The sequence below is a fragment of the Parasteatoda tepidariorum genome, chromosome X1 (genome assembly GCF_043381705.1).
Source record: "Parasteatoda tepidariorum isolate YZ-2023 chromosome X1, CAS_Ptep_4.0, whole genome shotgun sequence".
Lineage (NCBI taxonomy): Eukaryota > Metazoa > Arthropoda > Arachnida > Araneae > Theridiidae > Parasteatoda > Parasteatoda tepidariorum.
Genome location: NC_092214.1, coordinates 9,829,159 through 9,851,953, shown reverse-complemented (window position 1 = coordinate 9,851,953; position 22,795 = coordinate 9,829,159). Strand labels below are relative to the sequence as shown.

Genomic DNA, 22,795 nt, shown 5'->3' with positions numbered 1-22,795 from the left:
TGGCACTTGACCTTAAAAAAACATCAGTGTAGGGTATACCGGGCAAATGTATACCGGGCAGTGGCACTTAACCTTAAAAAAACATCAGTGTAGGATATACCGGTCAAATGTATACCGGGCAGTGGCACTTAACCTTAAAAAACATCAGTGTAGGGTTAATATATCGAATAAATGTAATTATATCCACGAATAAATTCATATCAAATCGAATGTAATAAATATTTCGACATTCACCGAAGCATATCTGTGCTTGTCGACATACACCGGTGAGGTTCGAATGTAATGAAATATTCGATCTTTCACCGACGTGTTTGATGTTTGTCGACATTCACCGGTGAAAGTCAACAACCACCGATTTCGGTCTTTCGCCGTGACATATATACATATATAAAACTTTCTCTGCACATGTCTGGAAAATAAAAAATGATTAACAAAACAGCCGATAGCACCTGTTGGTATCAACTTCAACTGTATATACTGAATACAAAATTCTTCCACTGGGTGGCGCAAATAGTTACACTAGTCTAAAGTACAGCACTCTCAAAATATATATAATTTTCAGGTATATATTAAAGGTACAAATATTTATAGGGTTTCTTATTGGATTCCTAGGTGATCATATATAACAATTAAACTCAATAAAACTATTTGATTTGATAACGTACCATGTTGTATGTGCAGGCGCAATAGCTAATGGTCCCAAAAGCAATGAGTGACAATTCTTGCTAGATCTGTTTAAAAGTCTTACAAAAATTTGACGGTGGGTAGGAGCTTCAAACTCTAGAATACAGGAATCATTGTGGGATAATTCAAATGAACCTTCTGGAACTGTGACAGTAGAGTTGCATTCTAAATTATTAAAACATTTGAAATGATTCAAAAAGATTATATATCAACAGTAAGATTGCAAATAAAAACCCGAATAATTTTGGATTACATATAAAAGCTACTCTAAACAGTAAACACACTTTGTGTAAAATGATTTAAAAAATTAATATTGCACAAAAAATAAATAAATAAATAAACAAGCAAGGAAAAAGTACAAAATAATTTGAGTTGCATTCTAAAGTATTTGAATATTTGAAGTGATTCAAAAAAGGATATATCAAGATTATAATAAAAAACCCGTATAATTTTGGCTCACATATCAAAGATACCTTAAACAGTAAACACACTTTGTGCAAAATGTTTTAAAAAATTAATATTGCACAAAAAATATACAAATCAAAAAGCAAAGAAAAAGTACAAAATAATTAGAAACTCTTAAAACCGTCCAAATTGATCAATTTCTCACTTTCTCTGTTACGTGGATGCAAATATACTTGCCAATGCTCATGAAGTAGCGCGCATTTGTGTGGATGTCAATAGAAAACTCTTCGATTATACCTATGTAGCATGCATGATACGCAAATTAAACGTAAATTTTTGGAAAATTGATAATACGCTTCATACGTAATACATAATACTTCGTACGTAATACTTCATACGTAAGTCAATACTCCTCAAACGTAAAATTTACGTTATATTGACGGAATGATATCACCATTGAGATATTTGGTAAAAAAGATTTGGTATATTTTATGTAATTTTAACGAAATGTATTTTACCAACAAAATTGCTTTCGTATATTTTACGGAAGATTGATGAAAAAATATTTACTATTTAGATTTAGTAAAATTGAATCTGTATATTTTACGTGTTATTGACTAAACAAATTCACCATTTAAATTTCGGTTCGAATTTATTTACGCAAATTTTCTGATTTTTGGAAAACCATTTTTTTGCAATAATTCGTCGTTTCAATTTACATAAATTTTGACGTATTGTTGACGTAAATATTACGTGAAAATAACGTACTCATTCTTATATAGTAAAAATTAGTTGGTAAAATCTTCGTAAAAGAAATTTGTTTACGTAAAATTACATGTAAATTTTGCGTTTTTGTATAACTATTTTATGTTATAATTCGACGTTTCAGTTTTCGTAAATTTTACGAATGCCTTGTAAAATGTAAAGGTGAAATATACTTATTTTTGCCGCAAAATTGATGGTACCTGGGTGCGCATTTGAAAGGTGAGAAGTGTATTCACTGAATTTATATATTTCGGCAAAATATATAGGCTATATTGCGGCAAAATAATAATAATAATAATTGGAAAAATATATAATTTATAAAACTTTAAACCCATATTTAATATAAAAGTGAGCGGAAATCTATATACTACAAAAAATAATTATCTTCCAACAAAATAATATAATTATCTTTTACATGAACGTAAAGAGTATTTTAATTTTATTGGCTATAATAATTTAAGTCATTAAAGTGTGGAGATAGTATTATGCAAATAAAAGCCAAAGTTATGTTGTAAAACGTATCGCTAAATGTACTGCTGCATTTTTCTTGAAATATCATTTGACTCTCAATTCAAATCCATCCAGACATTAATAAATTTTTCTTGTAAAATAAAAGGCGTTTAACAGTCTTACATAAAAAACATATATAGAAAATTTTTAAAAATTGAAAATTTTAACTATTGCTGCTGCTTGATTCTTGATTCTAAACCAGCTTGTTTCCTAAAAAAATGGCTCTGAAAACTCAATTTCCATGTAAACTGTGGGAAAAATGTATCTGATACAATAATTATAATTTCTTGTAGCAATGCTGAACATTTAGTTATTTTTAAAGAAAAGTTTCTAGGTATTGAATGTTCTCATCAGGAATTATTATTTGCTATCAGTGATCGCACGTAATGTAATAATTTTTTATTTTTTATTCTAACATAGAGTCATTATGTCAAGAAGAATATTTTTATTTTGCTTAATTATTCATTTATTATTATTAAAATTAGGTGTACAATTGGAATGGTAAGGTTAAGTCTTAGCCTACCACAGCTTTAGGTGTGGTTCGATTTTCCTTGCTAAAGGCTGGTTCTTTGATTAGATTGCTATTTCTTAAATAGTTTTTTAGTAGTTAGGAATCTTTCCCGGCAAATCGGGTTCAAATACCAGTTGATACGAATTTCGCATCCGGCTTGCACCGACCACAGTGATGACGTGAAATATCCTCAGTGGTAAACGGATCATGTGTTAGAGTCCCGCATCTTGCCGTCAGACTAACCGTGGGAGGCTCTCGTGATTTTCCTCTCCATGTAACGCAAATGCGGGTTAGCTCCATCAAAAAAGTCCTCCACGAAGGCAAATTTCACCCAATACTCGATCCAGGAGTTCCCTTGTCTTCTGGATTGGGTTCAAAATTATAAGGCTACGGAGTTGAACATTAGTAGTTAGTTAACCCATAAAACAACGTTCAACGACGGGTATAAAAGAAAATAAGGACTCCAATCAGAGCCGGGATATCCACGATGGTAGGGCACTGTCTTGGCTCATGTCCAAGAGGTCGTGGGTTAGATCCCCGCCGGCCGAAGACTCCTCGTGTAGTAAATGGTGACTGATACACGTTAAATCTGTCTGGTCACAAATTCCTCCATGTTCCCATAGCAAATCATACCTCTGTTGGTACTGATCTAGGAGTTTCCTTATCTTCTGGATTGGTTCAAAATTACAAGGCTACGGAGTTGAACATAGGTAGTTGTAAACCCAAAATTGGGACTGCTGTCCAACGACGGTTATAAAATAAGGACTCCAATCAGAACCGTGATGGCTCAGGTAATAGAGCGTTCCCCTTTCAATGAGGTGAACCGGATTTAAATCCTAGCGATGATTGGTCGATAAGAATTCCGCATCCGGCTTGCACCGACCACAGTGCTGACGTAAAATATTCTCAGTGTTAGACGGATCATGGGTTAGAGCCCCCTTGTAGTCAGGTTTTCGTGGTTTTCCTAACCCTGTAACGCAAATGTGGGTTAGTTCCTTCAAAAAGATTCCAATACTTGATCCAGGAGTTCCCTAGTCCTCTGAATGGGGATAAAAATTACAAGGCTATGGAGTTGAACAGTAGTAGTTATTAACCCAATGTTCGATGATGGTTATAAAATAAAATAAGGACTCCGATCCTCTCTAATGTCTTCGATGATTTCAGAGCCAGAAAAGGGTGTTGGGGAGATTGGTGTAAATGCCCTCTGGTATCGTAAAGCAATGTTTTTGGATCAACCTTAATGCGAATCCTAAACCGTCCGTCTCTAATAGCCCATTAGTGCAGCTCTTTTACGACATTAACAACCAGATAAATAAAGAAGTAGTTTATTTACGTCACACTAGAGCTGCACATTGGGCTTCGGTCTGAGAAACATTTCTGAGGATGATCCAAAGATTCTCTGTGGAGGGAAGGGCTCCCCCGCTTTGGTAGCCCAATCACAAGTGCGAGAAGGCGAGTACTTGACGAAAGAACTGGGAACCGTGTTTTCTGATTAGTCCGCAGTGGGAAGATTAAATAAATAAATAAAAAGAAATGTGTAAGAGAAAAAAATAAATAATTAGTTTATTATAAATACTATTATGAAGATCCATTTACGTACAATTATAAAGATTAGTTGGCATTATTGCTCAAATAAATGATATAGGATGATTTGAATACTTACCATATTTAAGAAGAAAAGGTGATATAGACACATGAAATTTACACTTGTAGCAAGTAATGATATCGATTAACAAAAATTGGCATTCAGAAACAATGAACGTACTTTCACCGCCTCCTTCAATGGATGATGACATTAGAGATTCAGATGAGTTATGTATAAAAAGTGTTGCATTTACCACATTATTAATCTGTAAAGAATATTACATTTTCTTAGTACCGATCTTAATATAGATTGTTAAATTGTATGCACATTAAACATTACAAATTAATATTTAAGAAAGCAAAAAGTACAACTAGAGAGGAAAGCTTAATGAAATTTTAACTTTGACAGTTGATTTTTGACAGAATTAATCAGGTTTTCTATAGTCTTTTTTCCTCCCTTAAATATAATTCGAGCATTTTTTGCTTCGAGACTTATAAAAAAATCTGTACATATTCAGGGCCGGCCCTAGGACTTCAAATTATTAGCTAGTAGGTGAGTTTTTATATCTGGGCAAAACTCGAAATGAACGTTTACTGAACCCGAAATACTCTTTTTCAGTTTTCAACCCAAATTTAACAGTTTATTGAGGAATATGCTTTTCTTTTTCTTACTTATTCAAACACTAAGCATAATGATTGCGAGGTAAAGTCCCGGATTTAGGAGTCACAGCGTCTAGATATATTACAGATGTAACTTTTTCAGGCATTTCTTCGTATATTAAGAACTCTAAAAGTTCGAGTTTTAAAACTCGAATCTCCTACAACATAAATTTGCTATCAGTATTATAAATTTATAGTGCCCACAACAACCTTGTAAAAAAAGAGTAGTTTAATAAAAAGTAAGAAGTGATTTATGCAAATGGACGGTACGTAATGAATTTATTTGAACTAATTTATTTATTCCTTAATGAAAGAGCCATAATCATGAAAAAAGTATAAAAAATTAAAATTCATATGCTATGTGTCTATTTTCGTAAATACACATTTCAAGTTAAGTCCATTTTCATAAACACGCATTTCGGACTGTGTCCATTTTCTTGAAAACGCATTTTCAGTTGCGTCCATTTTTGTAAAAGCGCATTTCGAGCTGTGTCCATTTTCGAAAACACGCATTCCAAACTTTAACAGAGTTAAAAACTCACTAACGGTCAGCTACAATTTAAAAAAAAAAAAAAAACATTATACCTTTAATTTACATCTTAACTCGTGATGATCTAGCGTAACATTTACGTCAAGCGTATTACGAGAATTCTACAAAAATTTTTCTCACCTGAAAAAACAGGATTGTTTTCACTCTTGGCAAATATACCGCTTTTTTAACAGGAGCTCTTCTTGCGTTACGGTATATAAAAAATTCAGGCGTTAATGGGTTTAAATTCAGAATTGTGTACAATCCTTTTCGTATAGGTTATGTGAAAAAATTTTTGAGAAGATAAATACATTTTTAGAGCTTCGCTTAGAGTTTTTCGATTCTAGGCAAAATATTTACGCACTGAAAAATATATGTAAGTAAAAAATAAACGTACAACAGATAGTCCGTCGTACATTTCATACTCAAGCTATGCCAATATTTGAACTTTGCATTGATTAATTATGAATTGCAAAGAAACGACGTATAAGTGACAATCTATAAATGAGAAACGTATAAACGTATAATTATAAATAATGTAAATTTTTTTCTTCCTTTCGTAAAAACTATTTCATAATCTGATTTCAAAGGCTTCAAAATTTCACTTTGAAAAAAAAAATCGATAATTAGAGTAGTTTTATAATTATTTGAAATATCAGCAATAAATTGAAATGTTAATAGAATAATAGGAATCGTATCTATTAAATATAGTAATCATTTATTCCGTATATCAAAATGAATCAACATTGATTTTTATAAAATTATTAGATCCTAGTATTATTTCACATTCGCCCAAATTTACCATAAGCGAAAGATATTTGAAGATCAAAGGGGAAGAGCAGCTTACAACCATGAAAATTGAATCTGAAAAAAAGCGAATTTTTCGCGAGGACAGGAACAATCTTTCTTCATCACAACCTACCTTCACCGTGTAATAACTTTCGTGTAGATCCGATATTTCACGTTATTGATTTGCCAAAACCTAGTAGTCCTCAAAATGTCAATCCAATCGTCATAGAATAAATCTTGTTGAAATGGACCACCTTAATTTTCATTCATTAATATTGTTCAAATTAAAAAAAAAGTATTTAATTCTTATGAAATCAATTAATGAAAAAATTTATTTTATAAGTATCAAAAACTTATTTTTTTAAAATTTGGATCATTTGTTAAAATTTGTTAAAACTTATTTTTTTGTTTTTATTTGAATACATGAATTTTACAAATAATTGTAAAAATGTCTTTGAAATGAATTGCAGACAAAAGCATTGAAACGATGTTTTAGACTGTGGCTACGGATTCACAAGAAGTAATAATTTAATTGGAATTAACCCTTCATTGAAAGAATTGTTTGATGTAAATCTCTTAAAGTTTAAGCTAACAAAAAAAATCCTCTGAAAGGGTTCATTTCAATGATAGAATTTCACATACATCAAAACGAAGCCCTGATTTTTCTGGTGATTGTATTAAAATGGTTTTCACTGCCAATAATTCTTCGGACGTTATGATTACATCATCAACTGGTTGCATATAGTAACAATCTGCAAAAGTTTTGAAATATTAATATCATGATTTAATAATGAATTTAAATGAGTTGCAAATATTTATTTCATTGATGCATACACATGGAACTAAGTAGAATTCGAAAACTAGTGATAATAAAGCTAATATTTTATTAAATATTTTAATAACCTTCTTCAAACATTAAATTTACTATAAGTTAATTAAAAGTGAAACATTTTCAAAACTTTTTAGCTAGAAGCTATAAAACTTTATATTATCTAAATTATTTAATTACTCATTCTAAACAATTTGGGATTTTAATTGTGACTTTAACCAAGCTAATTATTTTGTTCATTATCCTTATATTTAATGTAAGGAAATCTCGGATTTTTTTTAAAGAAGTAAAGACTTTTCCTAATAATTTTGCTTGAAATAATCTCCTATTAAAAATGTCTATCTTATGAAATGTTTAAAATGATCTATTTTTAGCATATTTTTTGGACACATTTTTTACATTTAGATTTTACACACAGATTGTTTCTTTACTTTTGTATGTTTAAGAAATATTTTACTTTCCCACTCTCTCTCTTTTTTTTTAATATTTCCTTTCCTTCAACTATTATTTTTTCTTCAGGAATGAAAACCACGTCTAAGTTTTTATTCGATTAATAAAACTAATCAACGCGAAAAAAAGCATTCTATGCGGAAAAATGCTCAGAAAAGCTCAGTAAAATTGTTATTTAAAATCGCAATAAAGCAACAGTTCATCAGTTTAGATACTATTTTGAGCAACTGATTTTATATATTTAAATCAAGCTCTTACCGGAACGTACGGGAACATTTTGCAGCAATGTAGACCAAGTGTTATCATGGTTTCTGAAAGTCAATCTGTGAAAGAAAAATCAATTATAACAACTTTCTAAGTTTTTTGCAACGTATCATTTTTATAAAAAATATATTTCTAACTTAATTTGTGTACTTACAATTCAATTGAAAATACATCCAAAAATTTAGCCTACACTTATTCATAAGCAAAGTAGTACAAAATTGTTGCACTCATTGCAATATCTTTAGGGAATAGTGCTCTCACTCGGCAATGGTGCGATCTTGGTTCGAATCCAAGTTATGACTGGTCGATTCGTTCATTATGACACCGATTATAGTGCTAAAGTTTAATACTTTTACTGATATTTCCTTTTGTGACGAGGCCTGATATCAGGTCACATGAGGAACCTGATTTTTCCCTCTATTCTCCTAGCCTGCTTCCAATCAAGCATTGTCGCACAATGGTTAGAATTCGAAAAAAGCTAGTCAAAATTCATGAAGCTCTCATAAGTACTATTCTTAAGTATTTTTTAGTAAACCAAAAGTACGGAAAATAATATTAATTCAGAAATTCAAAGAAAAAGCAGAAATTGATTATATTTTCTTTATATGTTTTTATTTAAATTAAAATAATAAAAAAATCATGCTTAGTTTTTAATCATTGTTAAATTAAAAAAATAGAAAAAATTACCAAGTTTACTCTCTTATATATATATATTTTTATCAATAAAAGCAATAAGGGCAACTTTGGCCATTTAATTTTTGTATTCCCTGGTTCAGCATGGAATATTCTTTAGTTTTAGTGTTAGCGAGGAGAACAAGTGAAGATATCCTTTTCAAAAATCACAATGAAGTTGCAAAAATGTATGAAATATTCAATGACACGTAAAGCTTCAAACTACTGTTACATACAAATTATTCACAGGATCAAAGTTGAAAAATGGTTTTTAAACTTCTTAAAACGTAAAAAATCAACAGCAACAATGAAAATTATTTCGGAAGTTACACCTGATTGAAGTGTATAGCAAAAAGTCACGTTCACAGTTACGGATTTGTATTAACCATTTTGTATGGATAATACAAAAATAATAATTAGAATATTGAGTTAATGAATTATTCTATATAATTCTTCATACTTCTGTTGACTAAAAAAACATTAATGCTTAGCACTTATGACCGATTTAATTTGCTGGAGTTTTGGACAGTTCGTTCTAAGCACTGTGGGTCGGCCGTAGACAGCTCCGAGTAAGGTTGGAATTTAAGCGCGTGATGATTGGCTCTTAGCGTCAAGTGGTTATGTTTCGCCCATTCTTAAAATTATGATTCTTGACCCGTGGTGGCTCGGGGGAGGGGGCATCCGCCTTCCAATGAGGTGAACCGAGTTCGAATCCCAGCGATGTCTGGTAGATACGAATTCCACACCCGGCTCCACCGACCACAGTGCTGACGTGAAATATCCTCAGTGGTTGACGAATCATAAGTTAGAGTTCCCTGGCAGTCAGGGTAACCGTGGGAGGTTTTCGTGGCTTTCCTCACTATGTAACGCAAATGCGGGTTAGTTATATCGAAAAGTTCCCCACGAATTCAAATTTCCTCAATACTTGAACCAGGAGTTCCTTTGTCTTCTGGATTGGATCAAAATGACAAGTCTACGGAGTTGAACATCGGTAGTTGTACACTCAAAATTCAGCTGTTCAACGGCTAATATAAAATATATTTTACGTCATCATTGCGGTCGATGCGAATTCAAATCAAAATTCGTATCCACCAGCTATCGCTGGGATTTGAACTTGAGTTAGGTCATTGGGAAACGAGTGATCTTCCAAATAAGCCATCTGGGCTCAACCTTTATTTTCCCTAAACATCACCGCATATTGCCAAAAATAAAATCCAAAAAGTCGAAAATTAATATTTAACAAGCAAAAATATAGTCGAAATCACTGGTGTTTGGGTGAATCAATTTGGCAGAGTTTCTCTTATTTTTTCCCACCAAACATGTTTTGATGTTTTTCATTCTCGCCTTAAATAGTCAGGTCTAAAGAGAATAGAAGGTCTGGTTCACTCCTTCGAAGAAACTCTCGCCGCGCTAAACCTCCGATTTTCTCCAGTGACGTCACTGTGGCGCGAAGCTTGCACTTTTACTTCAAGAACGGAGCGTTCGATCTAACTAGCTCTAACTAATATTGGAGCATTCCCTTTTGTGACATATTCCAAGACATTTGTTGTTTTATAAAATGATTTTCCTCAGTTTATTGCAGTGAATTTACGTCCCGCAGTGGACTGATCAGACACGGTTCCCACCAGATCACCGAAGTCAAGCATCACTGGCTGCGGTCAGTGTGCGGGTGGGTGACCACTTGGATCAGTCTGCGTAGGGACCGAGGGTGTGCGGTATTGGTCCTCGTTAAACTGTTCTACCGTAAAGTGCTCGACTTCGCGTGTAGGTCGTCGGGCTACCAAAGCAGGGGAGCCATCCCCTTTGCAGAGGATCAAAATTGTGATGGTATGTCTTCGGATCATCCTCGGGGATGTTTCCCAGACCGTCGCCAATAGCCCATTGTGCAGCTCTAGAGCGACGTAAATAAACTACAACAACAAGCCGTGAATTTACAAAAATTTAAAACTATTAATGAAATGCCTGTTTGCGCCAACTTGCAAAAATTCTGATAGAAACACAAAAGAAAAAATATATAATTTTCTACGTGTTCCCTAAACTAAATGAAAAACTATGTAAAGAATGGATTCAACGAATTGCAAACGAAATGACACAGTTAATATAAAACAACAATACGTTTATTCTATCGTAAAGAACTTTTATAAAAAATCACCATCTAAATAGAAACCGCCACTTTAACTCAAAAAGATAGGCAGGCGAAAAATTTAAAAATGGATAAAGTCAAGGAAAATTAAAGGGTAAATAAAAAGTATAAATAAAATATATAGTATATAGTTAAAATTCTTCGAATTTCAAAACATATTTTTTAATGTAGTTATTCTAAATATTTATGATTTTTTTGAACTATATTCTCTTAAAAGTAAATATCTATAAATTATATTACCTTAAATGTAAATATCTATAAACAATTGTAAAATTTCAAATATCATTATGAACCTAAATTATTTTGTTTCAGCAATTAGCGTTTAAGGTTGATGTTTCCTAATGATTAAGTATGAACAAATTGCTATAAACGGCATATTTTAAAATCAGGATTCTAAATTTAACCCAACTTATAGTTATCAAAGATTATGTAGATAAAAAAGTGTCGATATATGCTTTTCTTAATAATTAAAGTTAAAACTGAACTTTTTGAAATAAAGTATTTATAGGGTCATTTTTTCCAACTAGTAAAATATTTTTATAAGTTTAAAATGGTATTTTTTTAATATAATGGCCAAGAAAGTTTTTTTGAACTATGTTTATGAACGAAATAATGTGTTAATTAAGTTAAGTTTAAAATCTTTAAGTAAAGTTATCATAATATCTTTGCTAGCGATCTCTGAGATCTGTGTATACAGTGACGTCATGAGGAGAGAAATCGTAGCTTCAGCTCTAAGAGCGGAATGAACTAGCCCTTCTATTCTCTTTAGCCCTGTCAAATAGTAGTGAAAAATAGGATTCTTAACTTTCAGGAATGGTATAAATTTCAGCAAGCATTTTTTTCTTTAGACTTGTAACGTCAGAAGACCGTTTTCAGGTGTTTGTCTGTTTTCAGTCTTCGTGTAAATTTAGCATTAGTGTCGTGGGAGGTTTTCATGATTTCCTTCTCCATGAAAAACAAATTTGGGTAAAAAGTCCACCACAATCGCAAGTTTATCTCATTGTTTGTTCCAAGAGTTCTATTTTTTTCTGAGTATCGAATTACGACGATGAGCATTATTGGAGGCATATTCGTTATAGATAGGCTATTTAAATGATGGTATTAAAATAAAATACCTACCCTACAGCAAAAATACATTACATGTATAAGTACATGTGTATTGAAGTCCCTAGCCAAATTATTAGACGCAGTATTAGATTCTATGTAAGTAATTCAGAAGGAGTTTCAACTCGAAATAGTAGTTTGGTTGTTTCGAATTTATGAGGTTTAGACGGACTCACTTTAACGTTTGTGAAACCGCACACAGTTTTTAGCTGAATTGACTAAAAACTGTTTAAATTCCTGATTTGAAAAACTTCCAAAATTTATTGCCAATTTATATTTATCAAATTAAACGCTATTAGTTAATCACTCAAAATAAAATGTGTTCTGAATAAAAGAAATACTTTTTTACAATAAATATTCGATGAACCATGACTTCATGAAAGGTTATTAAATACTGAGAATTAAAAGATGATGTATAACTTTCTCTCCAAATAAAAGCAATTTTTATATACCGTAAACCGGGGCGAGTCTACCCATTTTTTCAGTTTGTCAACTTTCAAGTGGTCAAACTTTTGCAAATATTAAAGAAAAAAGGCTTTTAATAGGTGTTTCGGAATCGCTATTTATCCCTCTTTAAAGCTGTGAAATCGATTTTAGAAAATATTAACAGTTACGCTGTTACTGTATATTTTTATAGAACTGCTGACAAATCTCTCGTATGGGGCGAGTCTACCCATTCTACTAAAATGAATGTTAACATTGTAAATAATCAAATTTTACTATTAAATTGTTATTTTAGTTACTATATAGGATATTTATGAAGTAAAATTCATAACTTTATTATATATTCCATTTTTTTATTCATAAAATAACACAAATTGAGTATTTGATCGATTATCACATTTTGATCACAGTTTTGTTTTTATAATCATTAACATTATAAAATAACATTTTTTTCTGATTATTGTTGATAAAAATAAATTAAAATTAATATAAATTTACAATTAAATAATTAATAAATAATAATAATTAAAGATTATTAACAAAATCATGGCATTTTTTTGTAACATTTAAATCCATTTGTTTTGCGAATATAATTTCGAACCATCGGTAATAATAAATAATAATTTATTTAACTTACACTAAATGAAAAAAGTTAATTTTGCAATATAAAAATTGAAAAAATAGGTAAAATAAACATATTTCATATTTGCATTTATATTTAACCTATAAATTTTCTTATTAATGATAAATTTATCAATGCAGAATTAAAATAATATGCTCAAATTCATTTAAAGTGACTTAGTTTTAATATAAACAAAGTTCTAAATTATATTATTATGCTTTATTAAAACTAAATACGAATGGGTAGACTCGCCCCGCGAATTCTGGCTTTTTGTTTACAACAGCAAAACTTACATTCTTTTTGGTTTTTTTTCATATAAAATTAATGTAATCTTAGTCTTAGATAAGTTTATCACTTAACCAAAGTGAAAATAGTAATAATAATAATATACTTACGGAGCACCAACTAAAAGTTTGCTGATTTTCAATACTAATCTCTCAAAAGACGTTTGAACAGGTCAGTTAAAAAGACACTAAATAAATAAAAACGGATCAAACTACTACAGCGCCATCTTCCTTAGAGTCTGAACTAAGTCCTCCGTCGGTAAAAAAATCTTATTTGCAATTTAAAATAGTGAAAATTAAATAAAACTAAAATGGATAGACTCGCCCCGGTTTACGGTATTCATCAAAATAAAAATAATAGTTAGGACTTACCCAAAACTATTAATTTTGGTAGAACAACACTTGTTTATCGTATCAATATTAGTAATTTTTTTGTATTTAACTTATAAACAGAAGAGAAATAAATACTTACAAAAATAAGAGTGAGTTATTAAGATTGAGTGGAATAGTAATTGAAAATATACAAGTTTCATTGACAAATCCTACAATTTTTGATGAATCACACAAGATGATATTAGATGAGGACAATATGAAAGTAGAAGCTGGTTCTGTTTCTAATGCAAATGGAACAATTGAATCAGAATTTCGATTCATTAGTGTAACTGCAAGAAAAGAAATTATTATTTCACTTTTTAGTACATTATCTGAGATTCTTTTCAGTCAATCGGATATTCATAACAGAGCATCAAATTTTATGCAGCAGCTATTATACTTTATTTAGTAATTTGAACGATGAAAATAGCATTGGGTGCAACATCGTTTCGTCATTTATATATATATATATAATATATATATATTCGATTCACAAACATCCCTTTAAGTGGTTATGTAGTGCTTGAACGGGGCTAAAATTACTAAATTTAATTTGTTTAAATAAATTTTACTCTGATTTTTATTTTCTTAAATTCTCAAATAGATCAAAAAACAATTTTTTGCTTCAAAATATTTTCTGCCAAAAAACTGAGAATAAAAAAAATATATGAATTTTGTAAAATACTTCTGGCAAAAAGTTTAGAAATTGGTTTCGTAAGCGATTTGCTATTGCATTTTCTTTTTTTCTTTAAAAAAGATGCAAAAATGCCTAAAATTAAATTCTGAAAAAATTTTTTGTTGAAGGGAAATACTTTTATTCTTCTAAGAAAGGAGGGAAAATAAATTAAAATTATGTTTTATAATGCGAGTAAAAAATTGCATATTCTTTTTTCAATTAACAGGTTTTAATGCTACTTAAAAAACAATTTAAAATTTTTCAAATATAATCCCTTCATTCAGTATAATTTTGTTTCCTTTTTTATTTTTAATAGAAAAATTTTCAAAATGCACGTAAAGGAGAAAAAAAATTTTTTTTCCGAAGAAGTTTCCAATTTAAATTGATTGAAAACGTAAGAAATCCATTTTGTTTAAAGCATATACACACATGAACTAGTATTGACTTTCCTAAGTATGTTTTTCCTTTATTTTAAACTTTTTTTTCAGCAAATAATGTATCAAAATAGGAAAACAAATTTCTAAAATATCCGAACTATAGTATAGTTTTATTTTTTCTTCATTTTTCAATATTTTATTCATCGTTTAATATTCATATTTTCAAATTTTTTTTTTTAATTTCAATAAATATTTGTATTTAAAAAATCAATAAAATGTTTATTGCTAAGGTTATAATTAATAAAAATATATTTCTCGCAATAATTCATGAATAAATATTTTTTTTAAAAAAAACTTTCATATTAATAAGATTTCATTTTAAATGTATTGAAAATGATTTCTTTTAAAAAAGTTTTTAAAACACTTTTATTAGTTATTTAAGCATAACTTTAAATTATTTTTACTAATAATTTCTATATTTTTAAAGCCCATATGTTCTTACATTTGTGTGTGATTTTTTAAATTAAATTTTTTCTTACTTTGGAATTTATCTATATAAATATGTTTAAAACTTAGTAGTCAGAATCACTTTCTTATTTTTTTTCATTGGAAATTTTTCAGACAGACATTTTTGAAATAAAATGAAAATGTTGCTAAATAAATCTGTCGTGTAAAATTTATTCTATAAAACTACATTGTAACTTTTGTTGCCTTTTTAAGAGTATATTAAACCATGGGAGAAATTCTTTATCGCAAATTCTGATTAACTATCATTGGTGTTTAAATTTAATGCTTAGAGTATTTCAGGTAAACCTACAGTAAACCATAAGTTTTCAAATGCTGAAAAAATGTTTTCATAACATCAAAATACAAACATATTATGGCAGGATAATTTCCCCACCGCGTCCTATGTAATTTTGATATTTTGAAAAATATTTCTGCATTTAAAACTTCATTGTTTACTGGAAGTTTACCTGAACTATACTTAAAGTTTTAAATTACTTAAATAAATGAAAGAAAATTTGACATGAAGGTATTACGTCTTGTTAAACTGTACGTTAAAAAGGACCATTAGATTAAATAAGTGAGGAGAAATTATAGGTTATAATAACAATATGAACTGTTACTCCAGGATAAAATGTTTATCATAAAAAGAAGTTTCTTTAATATGAAAACGAAAACATCAAATATACACTGAGAAAAAGTATGGCTTAAAGTAACAAAATATAGTAAAATGTATTGGTTTCTGGTTCTATGGGAAGCTCTAATGGTTTTGGTAAAATTAGCAATAAAATATGATTTTATAATACATGATAAAATTTGGTGAATGTGATCAAATTTGGTATTTAAATGTTGATACCTTAAAGCATGACATAAAAACTATTTATTTGGTGAAATTTATTTCTCAGTTTTGTATTTTTTTACCAGATATGTGATAATAAGGATTTTGAAAATCAGAACTTCCGGTAAACCGTTACTATACAAAGTAGAAAAATTAGCAAATGAGCTGTTCAAATACCGTATATTTTGGATTGATTTACCAAAATTATGCTCCTTTTTTCGCTAGAAATGCCATCATCACACAGTATGATAACTTTTTCAGAATTTTTTTCTCCGAATATAAGCACCATTAACAGATTTTTTTAGTAATTTTATGTATCATATTAAAATTTCGCTGAAAATAATTTTTTCCAGCTTTTTACTTTAATTTGTTTTGGATAAAAAAGGTGAGCATAAATTTATAGTAGGAAAAAAACTCAGTGACATAAGGTTTCCTTGTGAAGACCAACATCTGCATTCAATCGATATTTCATGTCTTCAGCATTTTATTTATTTTGCATCGGTAGTTTTTAATTCTTAAAGCAGAGACTTTCGTTTATGCACTCAAAAATTCATTCTAATTGTGTGACAAGAATTCAGATTGTTTCAAATAATTGCATTCATAAAAATGATGGGAAAAACAAAAGTATAAAAACTCCTTTTTCGAAGATGGTATTTTTCAAAAGGTGGGAACGGTTAACAACGATTAATTTTGAATTCGATTGATTTTATATTAGATGCGCTAAACATTCAGTACTTATGCATAAATAAAAATAAAATTTGAATAGCTTTTTTCATTGAGTTTTAGAATATCAGATTACCTTAAGGGATCTGACTAGTTTCGACAGCTGTTTTTTTTAAATATCAATTATATTTAAAAAAAAGAAACTAATTTACTTGCTTTATTATGCATAAAAACAGCAAAAAAATTATTGCTATTTTAAACTAAACTCAGTAGCGCGACAGCCCATAGAGGGCCAAGGCCTACTGTGCCCATCTCAGTTTTTTTGACCTTGGGCTCTGGGGTGCAGGAGGCAGATGTTCCAGTCAGGTGGTCAGCCGAACGTTGAGCCCCCAGTGTTTCGTTCCCAAGCATGCTTGGTAATTACTATTTTATTTTTCTTAAATGGTCAACTTAGCTAAAAATAAGGCATTTTTGCATATACGCTAAACACTGTAAAAAATTTATATCGCCAAAAACAAGAAAATCCTTTGAGGATTTTATTTATAAAGCTATCAATAATGTTTTGAACTATTATCTTAAAAGCGAGTGCATATACTGCTGAGTTAGGAATCAATGTAGTTAAAAAAGCAAATTTTTAAAAATTTTGAAACTGGTCTTCGCGAAAAAAAATTTATAAAAATGAAATTATGCATTTTTCTCTTAGTCTGTAGCTCAAAACACGTGTGCTTTAATCCTAAGCACCCATGAAAAATTGTCGACAATTATTTTAAAAACATGAGGCATCGTGTTTAAGGTGGTGTAAAATGTGAAAAAAATCTGATTCTGAAATAAACGCATTTAAAGTTTTTAAATCAATTTTAGTCTATTCACGATTATCACATTGCACAAAAACTTAGATAAGTTTGTAAATAATTGGAGTATAAACAAAAGTAAAGTATTTTCAGAAAGTTAAGAGTATAGGAATTTTAAATTTATAAAAAACGGAAAGTTTGTCTAAAATAATGCTTTTGCACTAGTCAATTATCTTAAGCAAAAACTTTATAGGAAAGACTACTGGTGCAGCGTGCGTAAATTTTTTTTGACAACCTTACATTTCAAAAGTAGTATTTTGTTTCAGAAATTTTAGAGAAATCTTCAATCATCACTAGAACAATTATATTAATGAAGGATAAATAAGTTCGAAGCACTAACTTTAATCTATTTTTTTGTTACAATTATTATAGTGCTATTTCGTACATTACTTTTTGGACATGTATCAAAACACTAAATCATTTTTTTTTTGAAAATCTTTTACTTAGTAAATTATAAAAATACTGATGAAGGTTGCCCCTTGAGCATCCGAAACAGCTGTCTGCATTTATAAATATTTTTGTGCTCGTTGTTTACCTTAGTTCAGTTAGTAAATTACAACTTATCTATTGCTACCATTTGTTAAAGATATTATTTAGAAATCGTTCTATCAAAATCTTTTATTCTTATTTTTATTTAGAAACTCAATTTTTCTTTTCAAAAATTGGTGTTACATTGATTCAACTAACAACTTGAAAGTCCAAAACTGGATTCCTTTTTAAGTATATTTTTTAAAGATATTCGTAAAAAACTTTTGCAATTATTTATGTTATTTCTTGTCATTTGACAGATATAAATTTACTCAAAAATTCTTGCTGTGAATTAAACTTAAAAGTTGTCTTAGATTTGTGTTATGTTCACATCTTTTGAGAAGTTCCCATTGTTTATAAACCTTTAAAACAAAAGATGATTATTGGAATTCAGACATTCTTCAGCTGAAAACCCTTAAACAGAAAAGAACATCAAAAATATCAAAATGTTTTCTTAGAATTAAAAAAGGAAACAAATAATTAAAGTATTATAAATCTGAAATAGTATTTCTTTCTTAAAGTTACAGATAATTGTACTTAAATACCTCTATTAAGAAAATCGAGTTGCAATTTTCATTAAAGTTTGAAATAAATGTCAAACGGAGGGGAAAAAAAGTCTAAAACTAAAGTAAACTCAGTGGCGTGACAGCCCATAGAGGGCCAAGGCTTACTGTGCCCATCTCAGTTTTCTTGACCTTGGGCTCTGGGGTGCAGGAGCAGATGTTCCGGTTAGGTGGTCAGCCGAACGCGAAACCCCTAGTGTTTAGTTCCCAAGCATGCTTGGTACTCATTTATCGACCCATTGAAGGGATGAAAGGCTGAGTCAACCTTGCCCAGCCCGAGGATCGAACCCAGGACCTTTGGCACAGGAGCGCTACCACTCAGTCACCTTGCGTCGAAAAAAAAGTCTAGTGAAACCAAAATTGCAGAGGAGATATTGAGAATCTTAATATAAAAGACATAAATATTAAAAAAAAATAATTTAAACTATGACAGATAAAAAACCTTCTCACGATGTAAGAAAACACACACTCTGGAATATTAAAAAAATTTAACTAAAATGAATAAAATGTCCTAAAATAAAATTAAAAAAAGAGCCCTGAAAGAGTTCAAAATGCTATCAATATATGACCTTTACTAAACTAGACTAAATAAATAAATAAAAAAGAAAAAGTCAAAAGCCAGAAGGTTATAAAACACGGTATTTCTTGTCGACACGATTTGTTTAAGTATTTAGTGTTCAGTTTGTAGGTATTTGGTTAAGAGAGCTTTAAAAATCCCCAACAAAGGTTGACTCCTTTCAAACTCTAAACTAATAAATGCCCTTTTTATCAATATTAATATTATTTTTTGAAAACAAATATATCAGTATTTTTAATAATAAATATTAATACGTTTTATACCAGATATATTTTGAAGATCACCCTTAATATACATTTTTGGAGTCCTTATCAAATATGAAAACAAAAAGTATACTTACAAGTTTTTAAACTAGTAAAAAATGATTCAAAATCTGGGTAAGCTATAAAAATCTGAAAAATCACAGTTTAAGAAGCAAATGTAATAAACAAGAAGACATATATTAGGCTGCGAGAAGAAAGAGAGATAAGTTGTAAGATGATTATTATGAATTTTTTTAATGTTCATTACGTCCAACTATACTGCCAGGGGGCTAATAATTATTTTAGGTACGCATTCATGGATCGCAGGTCTTAACAAAGTAAAATAATATAAACATTTCAAATGTTAAATTGCACCTAAAGTAGGAACAAGTATGCATATAATGTTATTTTATAATCTAATTAAATACAGTGATGAATAGATTTCATAATTATTCAGAAATTTTAAAAAAATGAAGTTTTTACACAGAGATGCAATATTGATGGATACATTACTGCATGGAATCTCAGTTTCAGAACTATTTTTATGGTGCAAACCACGCAAAAGAAATAATTTTTCAAACGAATCTAACATTAACTAAAAGAAAAGGAATTCCTGGTTTGAAATTTCAAAATTTTTGGGAAAAAAGTACAAAAAGTTAAAGTTATTAAATGTATGCATATACCTTAATATAAAATATTTAATTAATAGAAATATTACTAAATAGATATACAATTGAATTTACATAATACTATAAGATTTCGCTTGGCTAATACCAAGGTACACATACGTGGACCTGCTTGTTCTTGACAGTATTATTTTAAAATATTTTAAGTAAATATGAATTTAAAGGCTCATACATATCATAGAACTACTAAGTCAAAATTAATTTTGGAATAACTAAATTATATAATGTAGTATTTAAAATTAGTTATACTTTCGAACACGTGAATTTAGCATCTTTTTTCGAAAATCACTTCTGTTTATGTGGAATTCTACCCAAATAACTCACATGCTCCGCATCTATTGTAGAATCCCCAGAAAGCTTAAATATCTTCAATTACTTCAGTGAAGAGGTAAAACTACAAATTTTCTTGCAGCGTGTTTTTAGAAGGAAGGTCCATATATGTGGTAATGAAGAGGTTATTCGTGCAATGCATAAATAAACATAAAAGATAATATTTACCGTTATATGTTAATCCTGGAACTAGTCCCTTTTCAAGATTTAAAAAATTATGACGAAGAGTAAGTTGAAGAGATGAGTCATCATTTATAACACTATCTTCAGACGAATTGCAGAGTTCTATCATCCAACACTCCTTTAAAGATGTGAAAATAGCAATACCGAAATAGATAGCTTCCAGCATTGTCAACAGATTTTAAGTTGGATCTAATACATCTACCATTGTGCACAGTTAACTTTAACTTGTTTCATTTGAGCTTCTTTTATTCGTCATATCCTAAGAATATATTAAAAAGGTTTAACCCCTATCTTGCATCAAGAGATGTTTTAAATTAAGCTATACAGACCACAAAATATATTTCATTCTTTTATTCATTATATCTTAAGAATGCATTAAGAATTGTTGTTACCACTGTTTTTTCTCAAGAGATATAAAATTTATTTCATTGATCTAACTTTATTCAGCATATCCTAAGAATACACTAAAAATTGTTATTACATTAGTTTTTTCTCAAAAGATAATTTAAACTATAAAGACCACATAATATTATATTCAAGATTAAATGTAAAAAATTAAAATTGAAAAAATAACTTTTTTATTCTCTCTCTCGTATGTCTGTTTTAGGCAGAGGGGTGCGATTGTTCTTGTTTTCCTGTGGTGCCATCTATGGCCGAGAATTCGACTTCTGCCACACCCATACGTCACGCCCGTTTATAGGGTGAACTCATTCATATATCCATTCATTCATCCACAGATCGTAATTTTGACCTAAATCAGAGAGCGATCGATCTCCAGTCCTGTACCCCCAGAGGTAATGGTCTGTTACGGGAACATGGAGGACTTTACTACTCAACAGATTTAACGTGCATCAGTCACCAGTTATTACACGGGGAGTCTTCGACCAGCAGAGTTCGAACCCACGAACTCTCGGACATGGGCTCATCGCCCAACCGACCAGGCTATCCCGGCTGTCTTTATTCCTTAAAAATGTAATTTTATAACTTGTTTTCGTAAACGTTGATGGAATTTTTTTAAATAAGTAAATACTGCTACAAATTCTTTAATTCCATTAATTTGCGTATTACTTTTGAAGATGTGTGGGATAATTCTACAGGTGAAATTTTTATTTTACAGTTCAATTTCCGTGTGATTCTCGATAATTCTCAGTTAATAGATATATTGTTCCTTCTATTTCTATTTGAAGCAGGTTAATAATTAAACAGCAAAGATATAGTGGTTGGACAAAATTATGAAGGCACTTCTATACTAACTCCATGTAAACAATCTTGCTTTTGCCAGCAAATGTTTTGGAAAATTTTACATGGCAAAACTGTTTGCACAATCTAAAAGGTCATACTTGAAGCTGTTAGAATTGTCTTTTTTACTAATACAATCAGATACCAAATAACACTAAAAAATACATTATTTCTGAAAGCTTCCATCTTGATCTTTCAAATTGTACAAACAGTTGTGCCATGTGAAATTTTCTAAAACATTTGTTCGTAAAAGAAAGATTGTTTACATAAAAAGAGTATTAGAAGTGTTGTTCAACCACTGTAGTTCAATAACGTAATTCTATAGTTTAAAAATAAATTACTGCGAGTTAAAGATCATTGTTCAAGAGAAAAAAATAACAAGTGTGACACTAGGCACCCGAAAATAATAAATCGTAATATTACTGAATATTTGCTGTATCTGAACAAAACTATTAAAACCCTGTTTCTTTTAGGTTGCTATTACCCCTCATTTAATGAGATTCCAAATTCTTAGGAAAAAAAGGTATGTTTATTATTCTTACTCAAAGTATGCTTTTGTAACAAATTTGGAAACTTAAAATATCATCAGCACAAAGTAAATAACATACTTGAGCTTTGACCTTCTAATCATAAAGATTACATCTTAGCATATGATCACAAGAAATTACATTATTAATTTAATTTACTTTTCTTTTAGAATACATTTAATTGGTCTAATCAATTTGTCATATTCTCAAACTAATATTTTATTCCTTGTCTAATCATTTATAAATATTTACGAGGAATGAACATTAGTTTTCTTTGCAGCGAATGTCTTGAAAAAATATTAATGTCAAATTATGTTTCCCTTAAGTGATTAAATTAATGGTTTATCTTTTGAATAAATTGACAGTTTCGATGTTTTATTACTAGCTTAT

General features: G+C 29.7%; 1 protein-coding gene across 6 annotated transcripts in view; it reads right to left on the bottom strand.

The window, feature by feature from the left end:
• LOC107455837 (uncharacterized) overlaps nucleotides 1–22,795 on the bottom strand; it is a 105,426-nt gene that overhangs the window by 60,123 nt on the left and 22,508 nt on the right. For 4 of the 6 annotated variants that reach the window (XM_043044692.2, XM_043044697.1, XM_071187658.1 and 1 more), the window contains exons 2-7: nucleotides 20,625–20,898; nucleotides 13,722–13,911; nucleotides 7,975–8,039; nucleotides 7,080–7,189; nucleotides 4,539–4,725; nucleotides 666–849 (exon numbers count right to left, since the gene is read on the bottom strand). In XM_043044692.2, coding sequence (XP_042900626.1) covers nucleotides 666–849; nucleotides 4,539–4,725; nucleotides 7,080–7,189; nucleotides 7,975–8,039; nucleotides 13,722–13,911; nucleotides 20,625–20,805 — 917 coding nt within the window. In that variant the 5' untranslated portion in view covers nucleotides 20,806–20,898. The remainder of the gene's footprint in view (nucleotides 1–665; nucleotides 850–4,538; nucleotides 4,726–7,079; nucleotides 7,190–7,974; nucleotides 8,040–13,721; nucleotides 13,912–20,624; nucleotides 20,899–22,795) is intronic. The other 2 variants (XM_071187659.1, XM_043044704.2) reach the window with 2 other exon arrangements.